Source organism: Leptonychotes weddellii, chromosome 4, assembly GCF_054177405.1.
Source record: "Leptonychotes weddellii isolate Sample4059 chromosome 4, ASM5417740v2, whole genome shotgun sequence".
NCBI lineage: Eukaryota > Metazoa > Chordata > Mammalia > Carnivora > Phocidae > Leptonychotes > Leptonychotes weddellii.
The window spans coordinates 12,465,939-12,490,710 of NC_138372.1; the positions used below are offsets into that span (position 1 = coordinate 12,465,939).

At 55.2% G+C, this 24,772-nt stretch overlaps 1 protein-coding gene across 1 annotated transcript in view; it reads left to right on the plus strand.

Annotated features, from left to right (window-relative positions):
• Window positions 1-23,762, plus strand: part of PAX7 (paired box 7) — a 97,699-nt gene extending 73,937 nt beyond the window's left edge. The window contains exons 8-9 of the mRNA XM_081817592.1: window positions 12,751-12,997; window positions 19,849-23,762. Of these exons, the coding sequence (XP_081673718.1) occupies window positions 12,751-12,997; window positions 19,849-19,964 (363 nt within the window). The 3' untranslated portion in view covers window positions 19,965-23,762. The remainder of the gene's footprint in view (window positions 1-12,750; window positions 12,998-19,848) is intronic.
• The last annotated feature ends 1,010 nt before the right edge of the window (window positions 23,763-24,772 follow it).

Here is a 24,772-nt window from a genome sequence, read left to right on the forward strand (position 1 = left end):
CCAGCTGGGGGCAGTGGCTACCAGCTGTGTGATCTTGACCAAGTGACTTGACCTCTCTGTGCCTCAGTTTCCTGATCTATAAAACATGGGTGGCCAGGGTACTGATTTCCCAGGGTTGTAGTGAGGAGCAAAGGAGTTAACACAGGCAAGGCTTGCAGCAAAAGCCGTGAAGAACTACTAGCCAGGATGCCGAGCGGTTATATTTGGAGGTGTGCTGGGCACAGGGTCACGGAGTTGGGCTGTAGGGGAGCTGGGGCCCCGGGCTGGCACGGGATGGAGCCGGGACTCCATTCCAGCTCCTTTCCCCACCTCGCCCAGCCCCCTTCCCGAATAACCCGTGGCATCGCCTTCCCAGCCTGCAGTACCCGTGAGAGAGCTGCTATCTCTTCCCGCATCTCTCCGGGGCCCGGGGACCAACGGGAGACAACATCTCTCCGCAGCCGTCCCCAGCCTCTTGTTTGTTTGGTGCGTCGGAGCCGTGGGCACATTTTTGCTAATTTTGTGACTGCCTTTATCAAATGGGGATTCACGGGCGCTTTATCCTCGATAAGTGGATTAGTCGGTGAACTAAATAAGACGGCGTGGGACGTGGGGGCTGCTCTGGAGAAGATATTTGTTTCGCGAAGAATGGAGCCTGCGTTCCCTGCCCTGTGTAGGCGAGGCAGGCCGGGCAGCGAAGTAGCTGGAGGGCCCTCCGCACTCCTCCTCCTGGGGCACGGAGCCCAGACTGGGAACTCTCTATGAGGCAGACAGGAAGTGGGAGGGAGGCTGGGTCCCTGGAGGACAGGCCCCTGGGTCCCTCTGGGAAGGGGGTGGATGGAACCTTGGATTAAATCCAGTCACTGCAGTACACCTGGGCTCATCTGAAGAGTATCAGGTGCCTGGTACTCCTCCCTACCTCCCACCTCCCTACACCTTTCCCTTCCTTCCTCCCCTGTCCTCCTAGCCCTTCCACTTCCATTTTGTTTCGTTTCCTGGTCCCTCAAACACCTCCGGAGGCCTTTTGCTAAGTACTGTGAATCCAGACATGGGTAAGACATGGTCCTTGTTTTTGCAGACAGAAGCCCAGAAGCAAACCAATATGATAGCAAGAGGCGACTCCGGTTGCACACCGGGCCCTCTCAGCTTCTCTCCAAAGTACCCCTGCTGTTGGTTGAGTGTGTACTCTTGGGGCCGTGGGGACACAGACCTGTGACACAGACATGCATGCACCTTATGGATTCTTTGCCATTGTGCTGCCATAGTTGTTGGTCCTAATGTAATAAAATAGCATCGTGTCAGGTTGACTCACCAGGAAGTCGCACCACGTTCAGCTGGTGACTTTGCATGGCGTGTGATGTTGCTCAGCGGCATGGGTGTCAGGCCCAGCCGGGGAGGTGAAGATGATGGGGCCGTGTGGGGTCTGGGTGACTGAGAGCCTGATAGATCACAGAAGCAGAGAGTGCGGAAGCAGGACCTGGATCAGGGCAGCTGTGTGGAGGTCAAGGCCAGGAGGCGGCCTGCAGGGTGCCCAGATGGGGGCATAGGGGTCGGGACAGAGATGTGGATTTCAGAGGTGAGTCTCTCTAAAAGACCCCCAGGTGGAATAATATGCTTAGGGAGAGAGGATAGGAAGAGGCTGGGAGGATGCATGTTCCAGCAGTTCTCCCACAGCTGGATGAGAATGGTGGGGGGGTGCGGAATCCAAATATTTTATTTTTCCCTCCCATTTTCAATCCGAGTGGCCAGAAACCTGAGTTGCAGGTTCTGCAGCAAGACTTCCTGCAGCAAGATTCTGGTTGTGGGTGAGGGGGGAGCAGAGACTCTAAGAAGGAAAGAAAAGGCTGAAGCAGAGCATTCGGGTCCCCAGCTGGTCCTTAGCAGCGTCTGTCCTCCCCAAGCTGCCTCCAGCTGAGTGTGATTTTGCTATTTATTTACATGTAATTATTGCTATGAGGTGCAGATATTAACGCTGTCAAGAGCAATTTGCTCTGACATTTTTCACTCGCTCAGTGCCCCCGCCACTCTCGATGGAGCCCAGGGCTCTCCCTGCTCGGGCCGCTGCGTGCTCGGTGGCCCGGCCGGGAACCACCCAGCCGCTAAGGAGGAGCGTCAGCGAGCTCACCGGGCTCCTCTGCAAACTCATTAAGCTTTGAAATTGAATTTGGTCCAGAAGAGGGCTGGCTGGGCCCTGCTCCACCCAGCCGAGGCTGGCTCCAGGCCTCCCTGCCCCGCCTTCCTCGGAGAAAACTGGGCAGGGGCTGGCGGCTGAGGTTGACAGAGGGCGGCTGGTGAAGACAGTGGAGGGTCATTGTCAGAGAGGAGGGTGTGCACACAGCCCCGAGACAGCCACGGCGCAAGGGGAAGGGGCAGCGGGAACCCTCTCAGTTCTGTTCCCTGGTCATCCTCCAGGAAAACCAGGCAGCTCTGACTCTGGAGGTTGATAGCTCTGACTCACTGTGATTGATAGCTGTAGGCACCCGACAAAGAGGCTTTCCTATGGAGTCCGCCAAGCATCTTAGCCAGCCTGCAGGGGATGGCACCGTGGGGGTAGGAAGGGTGCTGAGCCGGCCCTGCAGTGGGTCCCTTAGGTAGACGCTAGAGAGAGAATCATCTTCAGAATTATACCATCTGAGCTCAGATCCCAGCCCCATCACTTACTGTGTAGCCCGGGACTTCCCAGAGCCTGTTTCCTGACCTGTAACATGGAACAGCCAATACCCATATTTCCTTGAACCTAAGACAGTCTGATGCTGGCCCATCCTTGATCTTCTCAGAAGGTGTCAAGAAGAGCTTCACACCCAGCCCCATCGTCACTGCTGCCTGACACGGATGCTACCTGGCTGCTAGGACAGCCCCAGCAAGACGTTCCGGGTGGTAAAATGCATTCCAATTTCAGGAAGATGAAAACACCCATCCTCCTGACTGCAGGTGTAAGGGGTGAATCACAGTGCTGCCTGCCCATAATAGGTGTTTGGCACACAGTAGGTGCTTAATAATGGAAGCTGACCATCAGTTTTCCTTCTGAGCATCTCAATACCCGGGGGCGGCGGGGAGGGGAGGGCATTCGTTCATTCTACTCAAGGGACTTGGCTCCTGGGAGAGGGGGAGCGGGCCCTGAGCTATCATGGCTGGGAGTCCTTAACGCATTGTGATATGTGCCAGCTTGTTTGCCCAGGTACTAACGAGGCCTCCCTGCCACGGCCAATCTGCGTCCTCGTCTCCGGCAATTACCAGGGGGGAGCACCCCCCACGCCAGGGGGGGCGAGAGCCTGGGCCTCCCCCTCCTCCTCCTTTCCCAACCTGGGCCCGGAGTCCAGGAGGCCCCCCCTCCGCGGCCCCCCTCTCAACCCTTCCACCCCCCCTCCCCTCAGCTCAGCCAATTAGGCCCCTGACACCTGGAGCCACTGACAAACTGTTTCTGTCACTTGCTCTCTGTCTTTCATTAGGGCCGCAGAGGAGGGGGAGAGGGAGGGGAGGGGGAGGAGATGGAATCTTTCATGCTTAGTAAGGCCAGATACATTAATTACAAAACGGCCATTTGCCGCGTGAAAGTGTGCTAATTAAATTTATGCAATCATTATCTTTAAATAGTCATATCTTTCCCGGCGATCGGCCCCTTCCTTCTGCAGCCCCGCCACCGCCGCCGCTCAGAGCGGTCGCTCTAATCCCCCTCCACCATTATCGTGCCATCAGAGATGGTCCCCAAATCCCACCGTACCCCACTAGCTCCAGCCCCTACCAGGAGCCAGGAGTCCTTGGACTCATCCTGGCGGTGACACCTAACCCAGGCACCACCCAGGGAGGGGACGCCAAAGCCAGCCCCCCTCCAGTGCTTCCAGATATTTCTAGATGTTTCCAGATTTTGGAGATTGACATCTCATAGAGCAAACATTGGAAATGTGTGTGTGTGTGTGTGTGTTAGAGAGAGAGAGAAAGAAAGTCTTTAACTTCTTAGACAACGAGTGGGAGTCATTCTGTCAATCCCCCCCTCCGACTTCTAGTCTTTAGCTAAGCCTCAAGGACCTCCAGGGTGGAGAGGAGGCTCTGAAATCCATGGGGTTGAGGGACCGTGTGAGTGTGCCACAAGACCCCTCCATTTTTTCTTTTCATTTATGCAACTCTATGCCAGGCCCTGCGCCGGGGATGACAGATAAATTCATTCATTCATTCATTCATTCACTCACTCAACCAATATCAGTTGGACACCTGCTCTGTGCCAGGCACTGGGAATAGGATAGACCTCCTGGGTCAGGGTCAGGATCAGGATCAATGGGTAGGGCCACAGGAAGGGTGATAGCAGCCTCTGGGTGAGGCCCAAGCCCAAGACTTCCCACTGTTTTCCAGCTGAGCCTGCCTGCATCTTCCTCCACACTCCGGGAGTTCTTACCAGAGCCTAGGCTGAAGCCTTTCTCTGCAGATTCCCCTCCCTGCTTCCCTCCGCAATCAGACAGAGCCTGTCTCCTGAGTCTTTTTGGGTCAGCTATGTTGGACTCATACGTGGAAGGAGAGTTAACCCGAAGGAGTTTGGGCTGGGGAGCAATATTCCCACATGTGATACGCCCACGTGCACCCCACCGTACACACACACACACGCACATGCATGCACGTGCACACACGCATGTGCACACACACATGCATGCACGTGCACGCACGTACACGTGCACGCACACACATGCACGCAGGTGCACATATGCATGCATGTACACACACACACGCATGCATGCACACACGCACGGACTTAAGAATGACCAAGAGCTGTCTATGGTAAACGAAGACCACAGTCAGGTGCAGGACAAGAGTATTGGACTAGGAGTCAGAGGTCGAGGGCTCTTGCCCCATTGATACCACTCATTCCCTAGGTGACTCTGGGTGAGCCCCTAAGCCTGTCCCTCATCTGGAAAGGTTTGAGGCTTGAAGGGAAATGCTTTGGAAACTGTAAGGTGCTGTGCTGGGCAAGAGAATGGCAGTAGCCAGGCTTAGAAAAGCATTCACGGAAGGCTGGTGGTGACGCAGGAGAGGGGCTGGGGTCTGGGGGTGGGTGGAGGGGGGCAGGGGAGCTTGCTGGCCAGGCGGGGCACCAGCTCTCCTGGTTGAGATGTGGACGGTGGAGGGAGGGTGAGGGCCATAAGCAGAGAGATGGAAGGCGAAGGGGGGTGGGGACGGGGAGACCTGCAGGAAATCTTGTTTGGAAGCTCAAAGTCAGCACCCGAAGCCCATTACTGCTGTCCACAGGGGGCAGGGAGAGGGGAGGGGGCCCGATCCTCTTAGCAAGCCGGGAGCAGGAGAGAGGGGGAGCGGGCGGGTGCTTGGCTGCCTGGGTGGGTGATTTCTCGCTTGCACTAATCCCAATGTGGAGCTGGGGACAGGCGGTGGGACGGGCTGGAGGTGTGTTTGTGTGATGTGTGTCTGCGTGTCCGTTGGGGGCTGGAGCAGGGTGAACAGAGGCTTGTCGGCTTGCATCAGTGAGCTGACAATTGTGGAGTTGTGAGGTTGCGGTGTGTGTGAACGTGTGTGCGTGTTTGCCCGAGCGTGGGTCTGTGAGGCATGTGATGGGCTGTGGCCTAGCTGTGTGCGTACACGCACGTTTTCATGTGTATCATTCTTTGTGTGTTCGTGTTGGCGTGTCTGCTTAATGCCGTGTGCAACCGGTGTGTCAGTGTGTTTTGTGTGTGCGCCCATGTCTTCATCCGTGTGGGTGAGGACTTGAAGTCATTATTATGCGTGTGTAGCGAGAATAACAATGATTCGAAAGCAGTGTTTCACAAACTTGGCTGCACATTAGAATCACCTGGGGCAGCAGGCTGGAAATGCTCCTGATGCCCAGACCCTCAGACCAACTAATCAGCATCTACAGGGTGTGAGATCCTGACATCTGCATTTGATTTATTTTTTTTTTAAAGATTTTATTTATTTATTTGAGAGAGAGAGAATGAGAGACAGAGAGCACGAGAGGGAAGAGGGCAGAGGGAGAAGCAGACCCCCGCCGAGCAGGGAGCCCGATGCGGGACTCGATCCCGGGACTCCAGGATCATGACCTGAGCCGAAAGCAGTCGCTTAACCAACTGAGCCACCCAGGCGCCCTTGATTTATTTTTTAAAATATTTTATTTATTTATTTGAGAGAGAGAGAGAGCAATGAGCTGGGAGAGGGGCAGAGGGAGAGGGAGAAGCAGGCTCCCCGCTGAGCAGGGAGCTCGATGCGGGGCTCGATCCCAGGACCCCGGGATCATGACCTGAGCTGAAGGCAGATGCTTAACCGACTGAGCCACCCAGGCGTCCCCCTGGCATCGTCATTTTAAAAGACTTCCCTGGTTGATTCCAGTGGGCAGCCAAGGTGGGGAGGCGGTAACCGAGCAGACAGAGCCCAATGGGGCAGTCGTGTCCCTCCTCCCCAGCCCTCAGCCTGCCCCCATGAACTCCATCTGCACATAAGGAGGGACCCCAGGCCCTCATGTGGTGAGCTAGGCTGCCCCCAAACCTGCCCCCCTCCCTCAGCTCTTGTGGAAGTTAGGAGAACGAGCTAGTGAGCCGGGGACCCAGGGCTGGAGGCGGAGATGAAGGTGCTCAGTGAGCCACACCAGCCGGTCCTTTCGGAGCCCACCCCCAGGCGGAGGGCCCAAGGGAGTGGCAGTAAGCCCGGGACGGTGTGCCATTAGTTTGTGGTGACTCTCCTGGAGTGGAAGTCGCCGCCCCATTTGGGCCTCAGTTTCTGCTGGAGACTTGGCAGGTTGGCCATCAGGGCCCCGTGCCCTTCTGTGTGGGGGCAGGGCCTCTCCACTCAGAAAGCTCCCACTGCGCGCCAGGCCCCTGGGGAAGAAGAGATGAGAAAGACACAGTCAGGACCGGGAGGAGTTCCTGGAGTCCGACTTCCAGCGATGATTTCGAGCTCAGGCCCGGTGCCTTCTCATCCAGGTGAGAGCGGAGGGGGAGAGCGAGCCTGTGCTGAGAACAGACCGCGTGCCCGGCACTGCCTTAAGCGTGCAAGGTGCATTTACTCAGTTATTTCTTACAATGCCCCTACAGGTAGCTACAATTCTTGCCATGCCCGTTTTACAGATGGGAAAGCTGAGGCACAGAAGGTTAAAGAAATTGCGGAGGGTCACAGCTCACCCGAGGCGGAGCCCGGGTGCTAGTGCTAATACTCTGGCCCATGGCACCACAGGGAAGCCCCTGGGAGCACAGAACGGCTGAGTCCCTCTGGGGCCTCGGGGTCCCCTCTGGCCGTGCGGAGGTGGGGCTCCCTGACCTGCCCACGGGTCCAGGTGGCCCTTGGCCTCCTTCCAGCCCTGGTCCCATCTCCGGGTCCCACTGTCCTGACCTCTCCAGGCATGATCCCTGCCTCGCCTTGTCTCCTCTGTGTTCCCCTGCGGCCCCCAGCCGCCCACCCCTTCACCGTGCCACGGAGCCCCAGTGATGGCGATCCCCTTCTAATTGCAGCCTCACTCCCGAAGCGCGCTCGGTTATCACAGAGGGTGCAGATCCCACCGCTCAGCCTCCTCGGTCCCAGGCCCTGGGGCCAGCTCAGGAGCGGAGGGAATTAATTACATTTTTCCCATCCCCTTCTTTTAAAGGAGGGGAGCTCGCCACCGCGTCCCAGGGAGGGGGTGGCGAGCGGAGGATGTGGAAGGAGGGCTGGCACGGGGCTCCCGCAGCCCCCACCCCCCAAACCTGCGAGCCTCTCCCCAGCGGCGGAAGGGGGATGAGGCCGCCCCTTATTGATTTAGTCTGGTGGAGGCTGGGACTGATTTAGAGCAGAGGGAGAGGAAGGGGCTGGGGGCGGGCGGGGGCCACGGCGGGTGGGGGCCGAGGAAGGGATGGCTGTCACTCAGCCTGACGGACAGCCCGGAGATTTGCCTTCAGATAAAACCTTACAGATGTGGAGGTCGGTATTGATTTTGAGTTAGTAACGGTAACGTACCAAGAAGTAATACATTAGCGAAAGCAAGGTCACCGGGAAAAAAGTAAAACCCACCGGGGGAGAGGCCTTAGCATTCTTGAGGGGGGTGGATTACCGCATCAGACTGGGACTTCCTCAAGTTCAAAAGTTTGCAGGCCCCAGACTTCAGCTGGGCCCCTAACCCTGGGCAAAGCTTCCTGCTTCTGTGGGCGAAGAGGGGCTCCCAGGGGTCCAGGGGCCAACTGGCTGCCGCGGAGGGCCACTTAGGTCCACAGCACTCCCCACCGCAGAGTTGTCAAGGGCCTCTCTCCCCACAGTCTCTGGCACAGCCTGGTGGGAAGCAGCCCAGCTCCTGGTCAGGGAGATGAGGATTCAAATCCCAACCCTGCCTCTTCCAGGCTCTGTGATCTCGGGTGTGCCTTTCCTCTTCTCTGAGCCTCAGTTTCCCCGTCTGCATAATAGGGGTAATAATAGCCTGTTTGCTCAAGGAGTCAACGCTCCCACGTCTCTTCAGTTGGGTCCTGTCCCATTTGCTTGGAGACAGGGGATTGGATGAAATGGCAGCCCTTTTGATCCACAGGCCACCAGGGACTCTGGGAGAGAGTAAGCAGCCTCCTCGCATCCCCATTCACACCTATCCCAGATGTGGATTTGATTTGATGTTCCAGGGCAAATCCCATTGAACAAATCCCATTACAGGAAAATCTCCCCAGGCCTGAGCTGATTCTGAGACCTCCCGAGCTACTGGGCACCACACAAGCCCCTTCTGACAAACTCTAGGAGGCCCTGCAGCTCTCAGGATTTTCACTCTCCACATTGAACTTGTTATTTCTTAAACTTGTTGGGTGTGTTCCCACCCCAGGACCTTTGCACTTGCTGACTCCTCTGCCCGCAAAGCTCTTCTGCTACATCCTCCCGTAGCTGGCTCTTTTGGGTCTTGCTGGATATCACCTCTTGGGGAGCTCTTGCCTGACTACTGCACTTGTCCCCTTTGTTTATCCTCTATAAACACTTCCCGGTATCAGAAACTATATTATGTATTTGTTGGTTTATTGTCAGCCTCCTTCATGAGAAGCTGGCTCCAGGAGGGCATGGAGGGCTGGTGCTCACTGCTGCATCCTCCATGCCCAGCTGTGTCTGGCACATAATAGGTGCTCACTTAAGATTTGTTAAGTGATATCTATGAATTCAGCTGGGTTTTTCTGGGCTCATAGTATGTAGCAGGCACAATTTCGGTGCTGGGGCAGCAAGGGTAGGTGAGCCATAGTCCTGTCCTGCCCTCAAAGAGCTCATGGGACAGCCCTCTCTGCAGCCTGGCACATGGTAGCACTCTATGAAATGTTTGTTGAATGAATAAATGAATGAATGACAGATGTCTTCGGGAAACACCATATCATGCAGTCTAGCTGGGACACAAAGTGTAAGGCAGGAAGAAGGGGAGGGGTTGACACAGGTAGGTAGTGCTCTGATCACTAGAAGATTTTGTCCTGTTCATCTGGGAGGTAATGAAGAGCCACTGATAATTCTTTTTTTTTTTTTTTTAAGATTTTATTTATTTATTTGAGAGTGAGAGTGAGAGCCAGAGAGGAGAGAGCACAAGCTGGGGGAGCAACAGGGAGAGAGAGAAGAAGGACCCTGGGATCATGACCTGAGCCAAAGGCAGACGCTTAACCAACTGAGCCACCAAGTGCCCCGCCACTGATAATTCTTGAGTGCTGTGGTCAGATTTGTGGCAGTTCTCTCTGGGTCTCTGTCCTGCAGGATGAGTACTGTCTGTGCATAGCTCCCAGCCCATCCCAAAACATGCTCCTCCTCTCCCGAACCCCGCCCCCTTCACTCTCCTCCCATTCCATTGTCTCTTGTGAGCTTGGCATCTTGGCGGTGTGCAGGAGGGAAGGATTAAACTGGGGTCTCAGCAGAACTGACAGACCCTCCCGAGAGTCTCCCTGTGCCCACAGTTATCCTCCTGAAGGAAGGGAAATGGGGCCTGTGTGTTTTCCCTGAGCCTCTGAGTCTATTCTTGGGAGTCCAGGCCTCCTTCGAGGGGAGAACAGGGTTAATGTTTATATGGGGGGGGGGTTGGTGATTTTCTTTTTTTTTTTTACAGATTTTATTTATTTATTTGACAGAGAGAGACAAAGCGAGAGAGGGAACACAAGCAGGGGGAGTGGGAGAGGGAGAAGCAGGCTTCTCGCGGAGCAGGGAGCCCAATGCGGGGCTGGATCCCAGGACCCTGGGATCATGACCCGAGCTGAAGGCAGACGCTTAATGACTGAGCCACCCAGGCGCCCTGGTGATTTTCTTAATTTAGATGGAAAGTGGAGTCTAGATTGGGCACCTGACAGGCAACATGGAAAAGAATCAGGTCTCCTAACCCCCTGGCAAGTGCTAGATTCCTTAGTTCCCCCTAAGGTCCCACCCAAACATACACCGAATTTCCTAGGCCCCAGAGAACCCATCTCCAGTCAGAAAGCAACAGACACAGCCCAACGGTGTCAGGCATCCTCAGCAACACCCCCTTCATGGGGTCCCTCCTGCCACCACCCCTGTACCCCGACATGGACCCTCCCACGTAGGAGATTCCACGGGTCAGGCCACTGCCCAGAGTAGCCGGACACCTGCCCAGACTCTCCCCTTCTCACACACCCATCCCGTCGGGTCTTTGCCTTGTGGACAGGGCCGATACACTGTCAAGTCCCACCTGAGCCCTACCTGCTGCGGTGGAGGCAAAGACCAGCCCCCCAGGCCCAGTGCCCTTGACTCTGGCTCTGGGGGGAGGGGGAGTACAGGGACCCAGGAGGGTGACCCCAGGGTGAGGGGATTGTGCTGGGAGCATCCAGGGGAGGGTCAGGGAGAGGCTGTGCTCATGCCCCAGCCACGGGGGGCCCCAGCCTCAATCACCCCCAGCCAGCGGCTGCCCAGGGTACAGACTGCTGCTGGCCCCTGGACTGAGGACCTCTGAAGGGCTCAGATGCCCAAACGCATCCTTGAGAGCCAGTCCTGACCCTATCAGGCGAGTGGGCTCAGGCCTCTGGACCCTGAGCTGCTCCCCACAGATTTGCAGTGAGGTCTGGAGAAGACACAGCCTTTTGAAGGCCTCTGTTCCTTCGTCTGAGGAAGGGGCATCACGGCTCAGCCTCACGCACCTCTGTAGGGCTCTGGATTGGGCGAGCCATGGGAGTTCATGCCAAGAGGAAGGAAAGGAAGGAGAAAGGGAAGAGGAAGCCTCGGGGAGCTGGGGCCCTGTTTCCAGGAGCGCTGGCCAGGTGTAAAGCCCTCTGCACGCAGACCCCACCTCATCCCCCCAGCCACCCTCTGAGTTAGGGACAGTTGTCATGTCTTTTCCTCAAGACTGCGGGCAGTCACAGGTGCTAAAGGACATCTGAGGCTGTAAGCGGAGAAGCCCAGGGGCTGTCCCTGGCCTGAGGATTCCACATCCATGCTCTCCACCCCCACCCTGCCTCAGTGCCTATGGTAGGGACAAGTCACAGAGGAGAAGGTAGAAGTTTCCAGAAGGTATCCAGTCGGCAGCAAGATTGCTTGTAGCAATGCCCCTAGCCTGCCTTCTCCCGAGAGGCAAGTGGGGAAATCAGAGAACACAGCCGTGTGCCCAGCACGGACCACAGCCTGCTTCTTTAGCTTGCTGCTGGGCAGGTTAGCAGCTCGGCTCCCCACCTGGCACCGAAGCCTCCCTCCCGCAGGGGGTGTGGCATCACCAGGAGGTCACCAGGGTCCTGGGCCTTGCAGGTCAGCTGCACAAGGGCCTGCCTCTCCATTGTCTCCCGGGACTGGCCAGGACACCCGTGCTCCCACATGGAGAGACACCTGCTGCCTGCACCACCTTTCCCCACTCTCTGTCCTGGAGAGCTGGACAGCAGGTGTCACCTCCTCCAGAAGCCTGCCTGGACCACCAGACTGGCTGAGTTCCCTTCCCACAGCCCCCCTGAGCGGCCTCTGTCATGCCCCTCACCACTTCATATCTTGATGGTCTGCTCCCAGTTGCCTCCCCCTCCTTATGCAGACATCCCCCCTGCCGAGGGCAGGAACCATGGTTCTTCCTCCTCTGAAGACCCAGGGCCCTGCCTGAGGCCTGGGGCTGCAGTCACCATCAATGCATGTTTGTTGAATGAATAAGTGAACACATCAGTGAACCAAACCAGGTTCTTTAAGCTGAGTATCTAGAGATGAGCCTCACCCTGCCAGTCTGGGGTCACCAGCACTGATGGTGAGTTCCTGTTTGCTGTCCTGGCCCAGCAGGGAAGGGTTGATGATCACAGACATCTGAGAGCTACCAGAGTCAAGGAAGGGTACCCGCAAGGCTCTGTGAAAACGTTGGCCATGGATGTTGGCATGGTAGGAGCAGGATCTCAAAGTCAAGAGCAGAGCAGGCTTACCACAGGACCAGGGGTGAAGCCCCTGTTCTAACTCTGTGTTGGAAGATGGGGGCATCCAAGTCTGACAGGGGAGGCTCGGCTTCCTGTCCTGGAGGAGCCCCTGTCTGATGGGAGAGACATCATCAGCTAGTTCGTTCATTCATGCATTCATTCATTCATCAGACAGGCACCAGCTGTCCCTTAGAACCAGGCCTGGGGATATCCAAGACGGGAATGAGGCCCTGCCCTGCCCCCTTGGAGCTCTCGGCGAGGGGTGCTTCCATGGGTCAGGACCTAACCAGGAGAAACCACTAACCGTCTTACCCATAAGGGCAAGCAAACCAGGTAAACTGAGGCTCTTGGGGCTGTGCAGGGATTTCAAGGGAGCAACCCCAGCCAAGGCCTGCTCGGGGCCAGCCTGGCATCGACCTCCGACACACCGTCCTCCGAGCCTCCCATGCCCGCTGCTCGGGCCGCACCGACCGTCTCTCCCCCACAGGTGATGAGCATCCTGAGCAACCCCAGCGCTGTACCACCGCAGCCTCAGGCCGACTTCTCCATCTCCCCGCTGCACGGCGGGCTGGACTCGGCCACCTCCATCTCGGCCAGCTGCAGCCAGCGGGCCGACTCCATCAAGCCGGGAGACAGCCTGCCCAGCTCCCAGTCCTACTGCCCGCCCACCTACAGCACCACCGGCTACAGCGTGGACCCCGTGGCTGGCTACCAGTATGGCCAGTACAACCAGAGTGAGTGCCTGGCGCCCCAGGCGTCATCCTCCCCCTCCCTGCCCCCCTCCGAGGACCGTCTGTTTATTTGTAGAGCGCTGCGAGGCGGTGTTGGGGTGGGGGTGCCCATTTCACAGATGAGAAAATCGAGGCCAGGGAAGAATGGACTGTTGTCCTAAGCTGGTACTGAGCCCGGCCCCTGCCCTCCCCCTCCTGTGGCCTTGGAGCGGCGCTGTCCCAGAGAACAGTACCAGGAGCCAAGAATGGCATTTAAAATGTCCTAGTAGCCACAGCTTAAAATGCAAGAAGAAACAAGTGGAATGATTTTCGCTAACATATTTTGTTTGACCCAGTATATCTGAAATGATGATCATTTGACATGTCATCCATACAGAGTTATGAGCGAGCTATTTTGCATTTCTTTTTTCATGCGGTGTCTTTGAAATCCAGCCCATTTTAATTCAGACACTAAGTTTTCATTGGAACTACTCGATCTGTATTTAAATTTCATGAAATTACAACTGAGAAGTGGACTTACACACCCAAGTTGTTCCAAATATACTGTAAAGTTTCCCAACCACTAAGCTAAATCGAATTTCAGTGTTCACATTTAAATTAGATAAAATTAAATTAAAATGTAAAACCCGGTTTCTTGGCGGTGTGGCCATGTTTCAGGGGCTCGGTGGCCACGTGTGGCTGGCGGCCGCCATGTTGGACGGTGTGGTGCTAGAGACCCTGCTGCTTTCTGCCCCCTGGGTGTGGGCGACAGCTGGATTTTCATCTCTGTCCTGTACCCCAGCCCCAACCGTCCTCAGCCCTGTTTGCCCCAAACTTTGAGCTGGTCTCTTGGGCCCTCCCCAGCCCCCAGCCCCCTGGCACCTTGCTTAGATGCAGGGGGGGGGCGTGGAGGGGGGAAGCTGACCCTCGGACCAGAGCCTGCAAAAGGCAGGCCCGGCCACAGCCTCCGGCTGCCAGATGGGGCAGCGTCAGGGCAGGCCATGAGGCACCGAGAGCCAAGGTCACCGGGCTCCCCTCCTGCCCCCCTCCTGGCAAAGGCCTCACCTGCTGGTGTCAAACTAATCAGAAGGGCGTGCGGGGTGAGGCTGAGGTCCCAGCCCGAGGGTGTCCTCTGCCCCCTCCGCCACCCCCGCCCCCCGCCCAGCCTCGCTGACCTCTGCTTCCTGCCCCCACACCAGCCGCTCCTCCTCGCTCGGCCTTGGCCTCCACAGCTAAATGAGGGCCAGCTGTGCCTGCCTCCACCTCCGAGCTGTGTTCACGGCCCCCGCCCCATGGATGTGTGTGTTTGGCATGTGTGTGTGCGCACGTGTGTGTGTGTGAGAGTACGTGTGTCACGGATACGTATGATTCGTGTGTCTGTGTGCATCGTGTCGTTCAGCACACGTGTTTGCGCACGCATCCTTGTGTGTTTGTATGTGTGAACGTGTGAGTGGCACACGCATGTGTACACCTGGCTATTCACATAGCTGAGTGTAAATGAGCCTATTGCGTCCACGTGATATGCACGTGAGTCTGTATGTGAGCCCACAAGTGCTCACGTTTGGTCCCGTGAGTATATGTCGGTCACACACACACACACGTGTGCTTCAGTGTACATTCAGGTGTGTCCGTGTGGCTGGGTGTCTCTGTGAGTGCCTGCGTGTGTGACGTGTGTGCTGGGCAGATGTCACTCTGCGGACATGTGTAACAAACGCATGCGCGTGTGCAGATGTGTGTAAGAGTGTGCGGACATGCGTGGCTCTGTGTGTGCGTGTGTACATGCACGGCACGCACAGATGCTTGTGTGCGTCTGCGGGTGCATAGATGTTCTGGGGTACACGTGACGGGCATGCACGCAATCGGGGCGCGCGGGCGCTCCGGTGCGCACAGAGGCGAGGCTGCGCGCACCTGTGTTTAGCTGTGCGTCGGGCCGTGGACACATGGCGTTGCCTGTGTGCGTAACCGCGTGGAGTTGCGCGCGGGAGGAGCAAGTGTGTGAGGGGGCAGAGCCCGTGTGTGCAGGTAGGGTTGCGAGCGGGGCTCGCCCATGTGCACGCGAGTGTTTCCAGAGGGGCCCCGGGCGGTCCGCGGCCCCAGCCCCCGTTCCCGGGCAGAGCGAGCGGGACACACATGCTCTTGATAAAGAGTTGAGAGCAGCTGCGCGGAGGCAGCAGCCCCGGCCTGGGGCGGGCGTTAGTCACACCCGGAGCCCAGCGCCCTGCTCCAGGGGTGCCTGCCCGAGTCGGAAATAAAATTAACCCCAAAGTCAGCATGGGGGCTGCAAGGGAGGGGGGATCAAAAGGGAAAGGGCCCAGGAGGCGAGAAAGGAGTGTTTGTTCCTCCTTTGCTAGGGGAGAAGCTGGTCAGAGCCATTTCCCCTCCCCCCCCCCTCCTTTCCGTTCCCCCCACTCTCCCCCTCTAGCTCCAGCCCTCCCCCGGCTCCTCCTCCAGGGGTGGCTCAGAGCTCCTCCTGAGCCATATTCTCCAGCCCTATCCAGAGGGAATCCCCGGGGCAGACCCCACCCCGCCCCCACAAAGGCTCCAGGCTTCGGCTGGGAGGGGACCAAGGGAGAGTTGGCCCCACTACCACTGATTCTGCCGCCAGGTCACCCTGCCTCTGAGACTCAGTTTTGCCATCTGGGAAATGGGAGTCCAGGGATTAGACTCCCAGAGTTTTTCCATTGTGCCGTCTTCCTCACCTTTGACATTCCGGGACATTCAGGGACAGGGACACATCATGTTGCCGCTGACCACCTGCCCCATGTTCATGGGACACTGAATACACCTATGACTGGGCTCCCAGTCCATGTGCAAGAGTGCACATCCCAGACAGCCCCTGTGCGTGCTTAGGTCCACCCATCACCTGCTCCCATCTGTCCCGTGCATGAGTCTAGCCCAGGCATGCAGCAAATTGCATGTTCCTCATTTCATGCCATCCTCAAAACCCCACCCAAAGTAGATTTTATTTGTCCTCAGCTTACAGCTGCAAGAGCTAAGGCTCTAGGGACTTTCCCGAGCTCACATAGGTGAATGGTGGACCCTAGGTCCCCTAACTTCCAACATGGTTCTCTTTTGGCCAGACCACAAACTCGTGTAGGACGCTCAGTAATGATACACACCTGGGCCCACCTTTGTGTGGATTCACGTCCATGACTTCACAGGCACCTACGCATGGGGAGCTGCACACACACCGATTTATTTCTGAGGGTTCACTAATGTGTGTCTGTTACACATGGCTTCGAGGTTTATTGAGCATCTACTGTGGGTCTGGCAGTCACGGCTGCCCTGTGTGGTGTACGTGGTTATTCCTCCCGGACAGACGAGGAAGTGGATCCCAGAAAGGCTATTTGCCTGAGAGCCCGCATCCACGTGAACAGAGCCACGCCTACAGCCCTCGGAGAGGCTCCCTTGCGGGCGGGCATGGAGTGTGCCCGTGGCCAGACTCCTCAGCAGGAGAGTCCACTGCTCTTCCCGGGCCCCTTGTCTTCCCAGGGACACCTCCACACCTTCTCTTCTGCTCCCGGCCATCATCTGTCCATCTGTCTGTCTCTCCTGTCCCTGAAGGGGGTGGGGGCAGGGGGCAGGGATGGGGCACACGGCAGATTAATATGGCCCTGGTGTTCCCAGAGGCCAGGGCCGTACTAATGATGGGGCTGATAGAACGCAGAAGTGTGAAAAGAATTTTAATAGATCTGACAAGTCTAATAAGAATTTGTGTCTAGAAGGGTCCTCCTCTGGGGCCGCGGGCTGACGAGGCGCTGACGGCTGAGATTTGTTTACTGGTTGGCATCTCCTGCCAACTCCCGATTAATCTAATTTGAGACATTTAGAGCCCAGGCGCGGGCACAAGGCAGAGGAGAGGGGACACGGAGAGACAGAGGGACAGGGAGGGCCATTGACAGAGGCCATAATGAGAAATGTCACAGCCCTGCCCTCGCCGGCCCCTGGCTCGATCCCAGGGAGAGGCAGGCTCTGCGGCACGAAGGGTGCCCTTGAAGTTGGCTGCTCATCAGTAAAGTTGGGCTTCTTGGTGTCTCCTTGCCCACCTTGACAGGGCGTGGGTCCTACTGTGCGCTGAGCCCGGGCTGGCAGCCGGGAGAGGCTAAAAAGGATGACACGGAGTGACCACAGGCACAAGCAGGACAAATTCGGGTTCCTCTAGCTCACATGCCATGCCTGACTGGGGGTCAGCAATCTTGCTGTGCCTCAGTTTCCACCTTTGTAAAATGGGAACAGCTGTACCATTGTTGAGATTGTTGGGATTGGTGAGACGTGAAATGAGATTGTGTCCACCCAGCCCACGGTGAGCACACAACAGGCAGGGGATCAGGCTTTGTCGTTCTGATTGCTCTTCGGAGCCAGACCTTTCCACTCCACCCCCAGGGAGCATTGCAGAGGCGGGCACAGAGTCGGGCATGAGGTAGAATCAGGGGGAGTAGGCAGAGCCTTCGGTGAGTCAGGAAAGGTCACCTGGCTTGGCCATGTGCCCTTGGACAAGTCCCTTACATTTCCTGGAGGAGAAAAATGGGACCAATGCAGGATTTGGGGTGTAGAGTGCTTCCTAGCCTCTAAAGTGCTGTGCACACACCAGGGGTTATTCTGTAGGAGGCTGTGGGTGAAGCACATGGGGGTAGTTAGGAGTTGGCATCAGACCACCTGGCCTTGAATCCTGGCTCCACAACCTGAGAGCCATGTGACCTTTCAAGTTACACAGTGTCTTAGGGCAGGGCCTCAGCTGCATCATCTGTAAAATGGGGTCACGGACCTGAGATAGTGCACGGAAGGGCTTAGACCAAGATCCCCCTCTCTTTCTGCTGCTACTCTGCAGATCAGCTTCTGCGAGGTGAGGTCGAGGTCGCCCGGGACTCAGATAAGACCTGCTCCAAGTAGCAGAGATGAGATGCCTGAGTTGCAGGCTCCCCCTGAGGCCAGAGATCAGAGCTTCTCACGCTTCCACCCGGAACAAGGGGCAGCCCCAAGGCAGGGCAAGGCTGGCCACCGCCACCTCTGTGCTACCAGCTGGGAGTCTGGAGGCTGGGTGACCTCAGGGGCACCACTCAGGGGCTCAGCTCCGGCCCTAGAGCCTGGGAAGCTGAGGAACACGGGGCCCAGCCAGGCATTCCCAAAGCCCCAGGACATTTGCATATCCTTTGCGAATCTAGGTGCAGTCGCTGAGCCCTCTATGCCCAGCATCTTAAAGCGCATCATCTCGTTTGATCCTCATAAGAGCCCTCGAGGAGGCTGGGATTTGTTCTACCCATTTTACAGACAAGGAAATGGGTCCGGAGAAGCAACGTGATTTGCCCAAAGCCGCATGAACAGGAGATAGGTGGGACCCTTGAGTTGCTCCATGTGCTGTTCCTTTCCTTCCTGCCTCCATCAAAGGTCACATCTGCTCACTGAATCCCAGTCGCATGAGAGCCCAAGGCCATTGAGCTCACCGGGTACCAGGCGCAGTGCTGACCTCTTCCTCTGCATTTTCTCACCTCATCCCCACAATTCTTTGCTGTAGGTGCTATCATCATCCCCACTCTACAGACAAGGAAACTGAGGCTTGTATAGGTGAGCTGGTGTGCCCCAAATCACACAGTAAAAGTTGGCGGGTGCAGGATTTGAACCCCTAGGGAATATGGCCCCAATTACTGGTACTGACCATCTCACCCCTCTGGGCCTTGCCCACTGGCTGTGCCCACACCTCCTGGCTCTACCCACAGGGTCCCTCGGTGGGCAGGTGACAGGGAGAGTATTGGGCCAGGCCTCGTGATTCCAAGGCAGCGCTCATGACATTTCTTCTCACCTCTGGATCTGAGAGGTCCCAGGGGTTGCATTGGCCACAGCCACGGGTTCCAGCTTGGGAGGAGGCAGCTCTACCTCAAGAGGCCTTGGTCACATGCCAGCCAAATCACTTGGGCAGGGCTGATTTCTGCTGTAGCCTCAGGCAGGCGCAGCTCATACAATCAAGACAGAACACATGCACACGCAGACCTAGCAGTCACACCTGTACGTACACACACACACACGGGTACCTGGCTTAGGTGCAACTCACCTGTACGCACTTACCTGTGTGTGCACAGGCATCCCCACATTCTACTCACGCAGGTACGCACAGCTCACCCGCATCTATCCACATGTACATGTGTGAACATTGATCCAGTGCCCATTACTACACAGAGATTTTTGTTTCCACTGTTCAGGAATACACACAAGTACACACCCTCAGACTCTCATCTCCCTCCTCTGGATTGGCCAGAGCTTCAAGACTAAAGGTCTCAGCTCCCTGCATATCAGGGTCCTGGCTCCTCCTTCTGCATGGACCCCTCAGCTCAACAGCAAAAGCTGCTTTGCTTTTGAGTAAGGGATGTTGTTTTGCCTCATCCATGAGCTGGCTCAGGTCCAGAGAAGGCAGAAGGACCTTACCCTCATTACTACCTGGGCTCTGTGGGATGTACTGGACGTTCCCCATCGCAGACATACATACATACAGGCGTGTTGGAACTAATTCTTCACTCAGCCATGTGGATATCCTCTGTACCTTCTTATAGAACCTACGAGAGAGCTGGGCAAATAATAAGTGTTAAGTAACTATTTGCTCAATGGTTAGAGAGGAAGTAAGAGAAAGAGCTTCATGAAGAGATGGATGGATGAATGGATGGATGGATAGATGGGTGGGTGGATGGATGGATGGATGGATGGATGGATGGATGGATGGATGAACAAGTGGACAGGTGGACAGAAGGGTGAATGGATGAATCAATGAATGAATAAATGTATGGATGGATGGATGGAAAGATGGATGGATGGATGTGGGGCAGATGAAAGACTAGGTAAAAAGAACGTCAATTCCTAAGAGTTTCTCTTTTTTTTTTTCCCTCCAGCTGCTGTTGATTACCTGGCCAAAAACGTGAGCCTCTCCACACAGCGTCGTATGAAGCTCGGGGAGCATTCTGCTGTGCTGGGACTCCTGCCTGTGGAAACTGGCCAGGCCTACTAGGGCCCCTGGGGCGACTTGCCCCAGACCAAGTCCCAGCCCAACCCTTACTGATCCCTGAGCCTCCCGGCCTCAGTCCTTTCATCGCCCTAGGGTCCCAGGAGGCCAGGGAAGGAGCCCATTCCCTTCTCATAGCCAACCCTCTGGAGATGTGCAGCAAGTCTACCATTCACCTATGTTTAGGAACCCAGAGTGACCCCCTTGGAGTCTGCCCCTCCACTCTCTCCCCAGGAGGGTTTTGGGTCAGCCTGCAGTCCTCCCCCCAGTCAAATCCTGTCCTGGCTTCTGTGCTATCCCAGGCACAGAAATGGAAGCTCACCCTGAATAGACCACCTTGGGCACCCAAACGAGGATGGTGTCTGGGATGAGGTACGGGAGCCCTTTGGACCTGACTCCAGTGAGTACCCTGGCCAGAGGTGAGGGTGGACCTCCCAGGGTCACTCTCAGCTGGAAGTGCTGGGAGCCAGCCCTTCCAGGTGGATCTCTGGCTTAGGGCCAGAACCACAGCCCATTCCTCCTCTGGATGCTGGGACATCAGCCGAGAGGGGACCCTAGCCCTGGGGTTTTCCCAGGAGAATCACCCAGGAATTCTGAGGACTCCAGGACCCTCCCCCACACACCTTTGCTGCGTGTAGGAGAGGAATCTAGCCCAGGCAGGGGTACCAGAAAGGGCAGGAAGAGGCCTACCAGGGGGCAGGGCTCACCAGCAGTGGGCCGCCAGGGGTACAAGGACCCAACCCAGGCACCCAGAGGCAGCAGGCTCCTGGACTGAAGCCCAGATTCCAACCTTGCCCACCCCGTGTGGGGCCTGGGGAGCCCACGGGCACTTCAGTTTTCTCATTCTCTGAATCGGATGGGAGGGGGAGGGGAGCAAGTCTTATGTGAAGAGGCATAGGGCCGGCCCAGAAGGGGGCTTCATAGCTGGGGTCCCTCTGCTTATGGGCAGCAGACCTTTGTCACCAAAAGGCTTCAGCGCTTGCCTTCGAATCCACAACCCATGGAGCTGTGATTTCTCACAGAGTCTCCCTCGGAGACCTGACCCTCTGGGAAGGGGACCTCCATCTGCCCTTTAAGCTTCTGGAGTGCAGAGAGCTTCCCCTGGAGCTCTGGAGGAGGTTTCTTGGACCAGCAAGGACTGCTTACCCACAGATTCCCCTTAACATTTGGGAGGAGAGGGGGCGTGTCCCTGTCCCACTGACAGTGGCACCTTTCAGTGTGGATCCACTCTAGGCTGAGAGGGCCCTGTCTGCTCATCCAGCACAGCTAGGTGGGGGCATATGTGACCAGTCTTCAGGCCACCGCTCCTGGACAGGTGGGGGATGCCAAAAGGTTCAGAGAATAGGGGAAAGACGCCTTCCTTGGCCACACCCCTGGCTTCCTCATATCCCTTCTCTTTAAAAGTCGAGACCTTTGGGGAATGGTTCAAACCCCTGACTATACCTCCCTTGGGACTTTTCACCACCTTCACCTACTTATCAAAATTATATTCATCTTCACCATCACCATGATTATAATCTACACTTGGATCGCCTTTATCAAGTGCTACTAGGTTAAAGGCACTTGTGACGGGAGACACAGCACTGAATCTGCAGAGACTGGGCCAGATTGCTTGTCCCCACCTGGGTACGTGAGGCCACCTCTTTGCTCAACCCATGCCGCTTGCTCTCAGCCAACAAGACATTCCTGGAAGGAAGGGCTGCTGCCTTATGAGTCAACCTGAATTCCTCCCTACTGGAGAACAGGACTGGCAAGATGCTAGGACACTTTCCTGCATGGACGCCACCTCTGTGACAAATGCTCACCTGTTTCTCATCTTCAGACGTGGTAATATCAAGCCTGCCCTGGACTGTGGCCAGGGTGGCTCATATCTCTTGTTTAGAGAAACCTATTCATACATGGGGACAAATAGACTCTCTGGTAGCAGCAGATACCTGGACATGGGTAGCCCATGGAGTTCAGCCAAGCTTTCAGCTGGAGCATCTACTGCAGGAGACTTTTGGTTCTTCAAGCTCTGGACGGAAAGGAAGACTGTGTCATCTCCTGATGACCCAGTTCCTGTGTTTGTAACCATCCCAGCCAGGAAGCAGCTCTTAAGATCAACCACGGTCTTCACTGACATTCCTTGAGTGGTCAATCCTCCCCCCTGGAGGCCTGGCTCAGAAATCATCTGAGGCCCGTTATATACACACGAGCAGGGCTTTCAGGCAGATGACATCAAAACTGCCCAGCCTCACCCCAAGGAGGTGACATTCCTATGCTAGGACCAATCCCAAATATCTGCCCCCTGTGATGAAATGGGAATAAACCAAGTGACTTCTCGTTATGTCCAACTTCTCTGGAGTTCTCCCAAGCCGCCATCTTGGTAGTAAATGGGATTATTCCCCCCTGGAGCCCTACCCCCCTCAGAAAGAGACCCTGACCCTGGCAGGTTTTCCCTAAAACTTTGTGTATTAACGTGTCTAGCCAACTCAGTTCATAAAACTCAGTCTCGTGCTGGCAGCTCACACCTTTACCAGAGAGATAACATGGGACAAGATGTACAAGGCTTCAAACTCTTGAGGGTTGACCACAGCCTGAGAAAGAAGACCTGAATCCCAGTGGCCAGGCCAGCCCAGAAACAATCCCTATCCATTCCTGTAAATAGAATCTGTAGCAAAATAAGAGATGTTTCCTCCAACTTATCACAAGTAGCTGTTGGTCCTACCTATGGGGGGGGGGTCCCTCTTCTGAACTCATTGTACATTAGTTGGAAATGTGGTGATGTGCTGTTTGTTTATAGGAAGTTGACTTTTATATAAATATATATATATACACAGTAAAAAAAGAAAGAAAACCCCACAGTGTGTGTCGTGCTAGTGCCAGGGACCATCTGTAGGGATATATCTGCATATTGTGTGTTTCAAAGTATACATTCCAGACTCTGCTGGGTTCTTTCATTTTTATTGCTTTGTTTTCTCATTTGGTATTTCTCTCTTGCTATGAAAAAAAAATGATGTGTAAGAACCAAGCTATGCTTTATACTCTTATTTTTTACTTGATTTACCTTTGCCATTCTTTTGCCAGAAGAACATGAAGAAGAGAGATAGAGGAATAAGAGAGAAGGAAAGAAGGATGAAGAGGGAGGTTTGCCCAGAAGAAAAATGAGAAGGTCAGATTTCCAATCTGACTATGGCTTGAGAGCAGAACAGGTCCAAGACTTTGCCCAGACTCCACCGAGATCCAACGTTGTTTTAGTTGGAGCTGGCGAAGCATTCTGAGATTTGGATCCTGGAACTTGGTGAAATTCCATGATTGCCCAAAAAAGACATTCTCTGGAGCCTCTCTCAGGTTGATGTTCTCGCTGAGCTCCTGATGTGCCCTTCACTACTGGACGCTTTTTGAAGTTGACAGCCCTGTCCTGCAAAGACACCTAACCCAAGACCAAATGGGGAGTACTCTGGCCACCATCTTGAAATGTTCAGACAACTGTGTATTGAATGCTTTTTCTGTCAACTCTAACATGGCCAATCCCCCACCTGGGAAATACCTACATAGCACTCTAGATCATTCCTTCTGCCTAATAATTGCAACTTGGTTGCTTCCGTGTTTGACTCACAGCCATATTCCTCCATGTGGAAGTGAGTGTGTGTGCATGAGAGAATGAGTGGGGTGTGTGCGTGGGCCTGTGGGCGCAAGGGTGTGTGTTTAAATATAATCGCACCATAATTTATTCAGCTATATGGAGTAGTAGACTAGAAAGAGAAACTGGCATTTGCTTTAACTACCTGCTTGTAAGCGCTTCCTCTGTAACTCAGGCGTAACTGTTATACATTAAAAGAAATTAAAGCATTTCTAAGGTTCCATGTACTCAATTGACTATCATTAGGCAGCTGCCCTAAAAGGAACCAAGGGGTGGTTGAGAAGCCCTTTGACCTAATTTAGAGGGTCAAGGTAGGACCACTGGGTCCTCCAGTGCCAAGCAGCTGTTAGGCATGTAGTGGATGCCTAATCAATATTTGATCAATGAATGCTGTTGCTTGAGCATCTCTGATGAAATTTCAGTTCTGTTCACTAGGCCAGACTTCTTGCGGCTAAGCTTAGAGCCCTCTGTGGCCCTCTCCCAGTACATTGAATTTAGAAGGTAGGAGAGCACTCAGAAGCGTTCATGTTTAAAAAAAGGAGAAGGAGAAGAAGGAGGAGGAGGAGGAGAAGCTTCCATGTTCCCTTAAGAAGCAGAACCTGATATGGGGATTCATGGGCAGGCAGATTTATGGAAGGGGGAACCCTCAAGAGAAATGCATAAGGGAGTGAAGGAAATGACAAAGGACAGGGGAAGGAGCTAAGCAAAGAGGGGGCTTTAACTGGAATCTAGTTTCAACCTGATAGCGCAGGGAACTCTGGAGCATAAGTAGCACAGAGTTAGTCTCACCTTGAGCCTGGAGGACTGGTCTTTTGTTCCAAAGTGTCAGTCATTCATTGGCTGCTGGCTGTCCCTTGGGCTGTAGGTAGGTAGGTAAAGGCTAATGTGCCCAAGCAACTCTGGTCAAAGTGGCTCCTGTGGGCTGAGGGCAGTTCTCCAGAGAAAGATGCGGCAATGCACCCTTAGCAGCAACATCACATCCATTAGGGGACAGGTACACTGGCCCAGTAAAAGGGATCTGGGCAAGGAACAGCAACATCTACTCCACATATGTTCCCCTCACTCTAAACCGCGATACCCATGTCATTCCAGTATACTGGTTTACTTGGATGATCTGAACAAGACGGGCAAGGTGGGAGAGTTGCTGGGAGAAATTGTACATGAAGTATTAGTAAGATATTTTTATGGACCT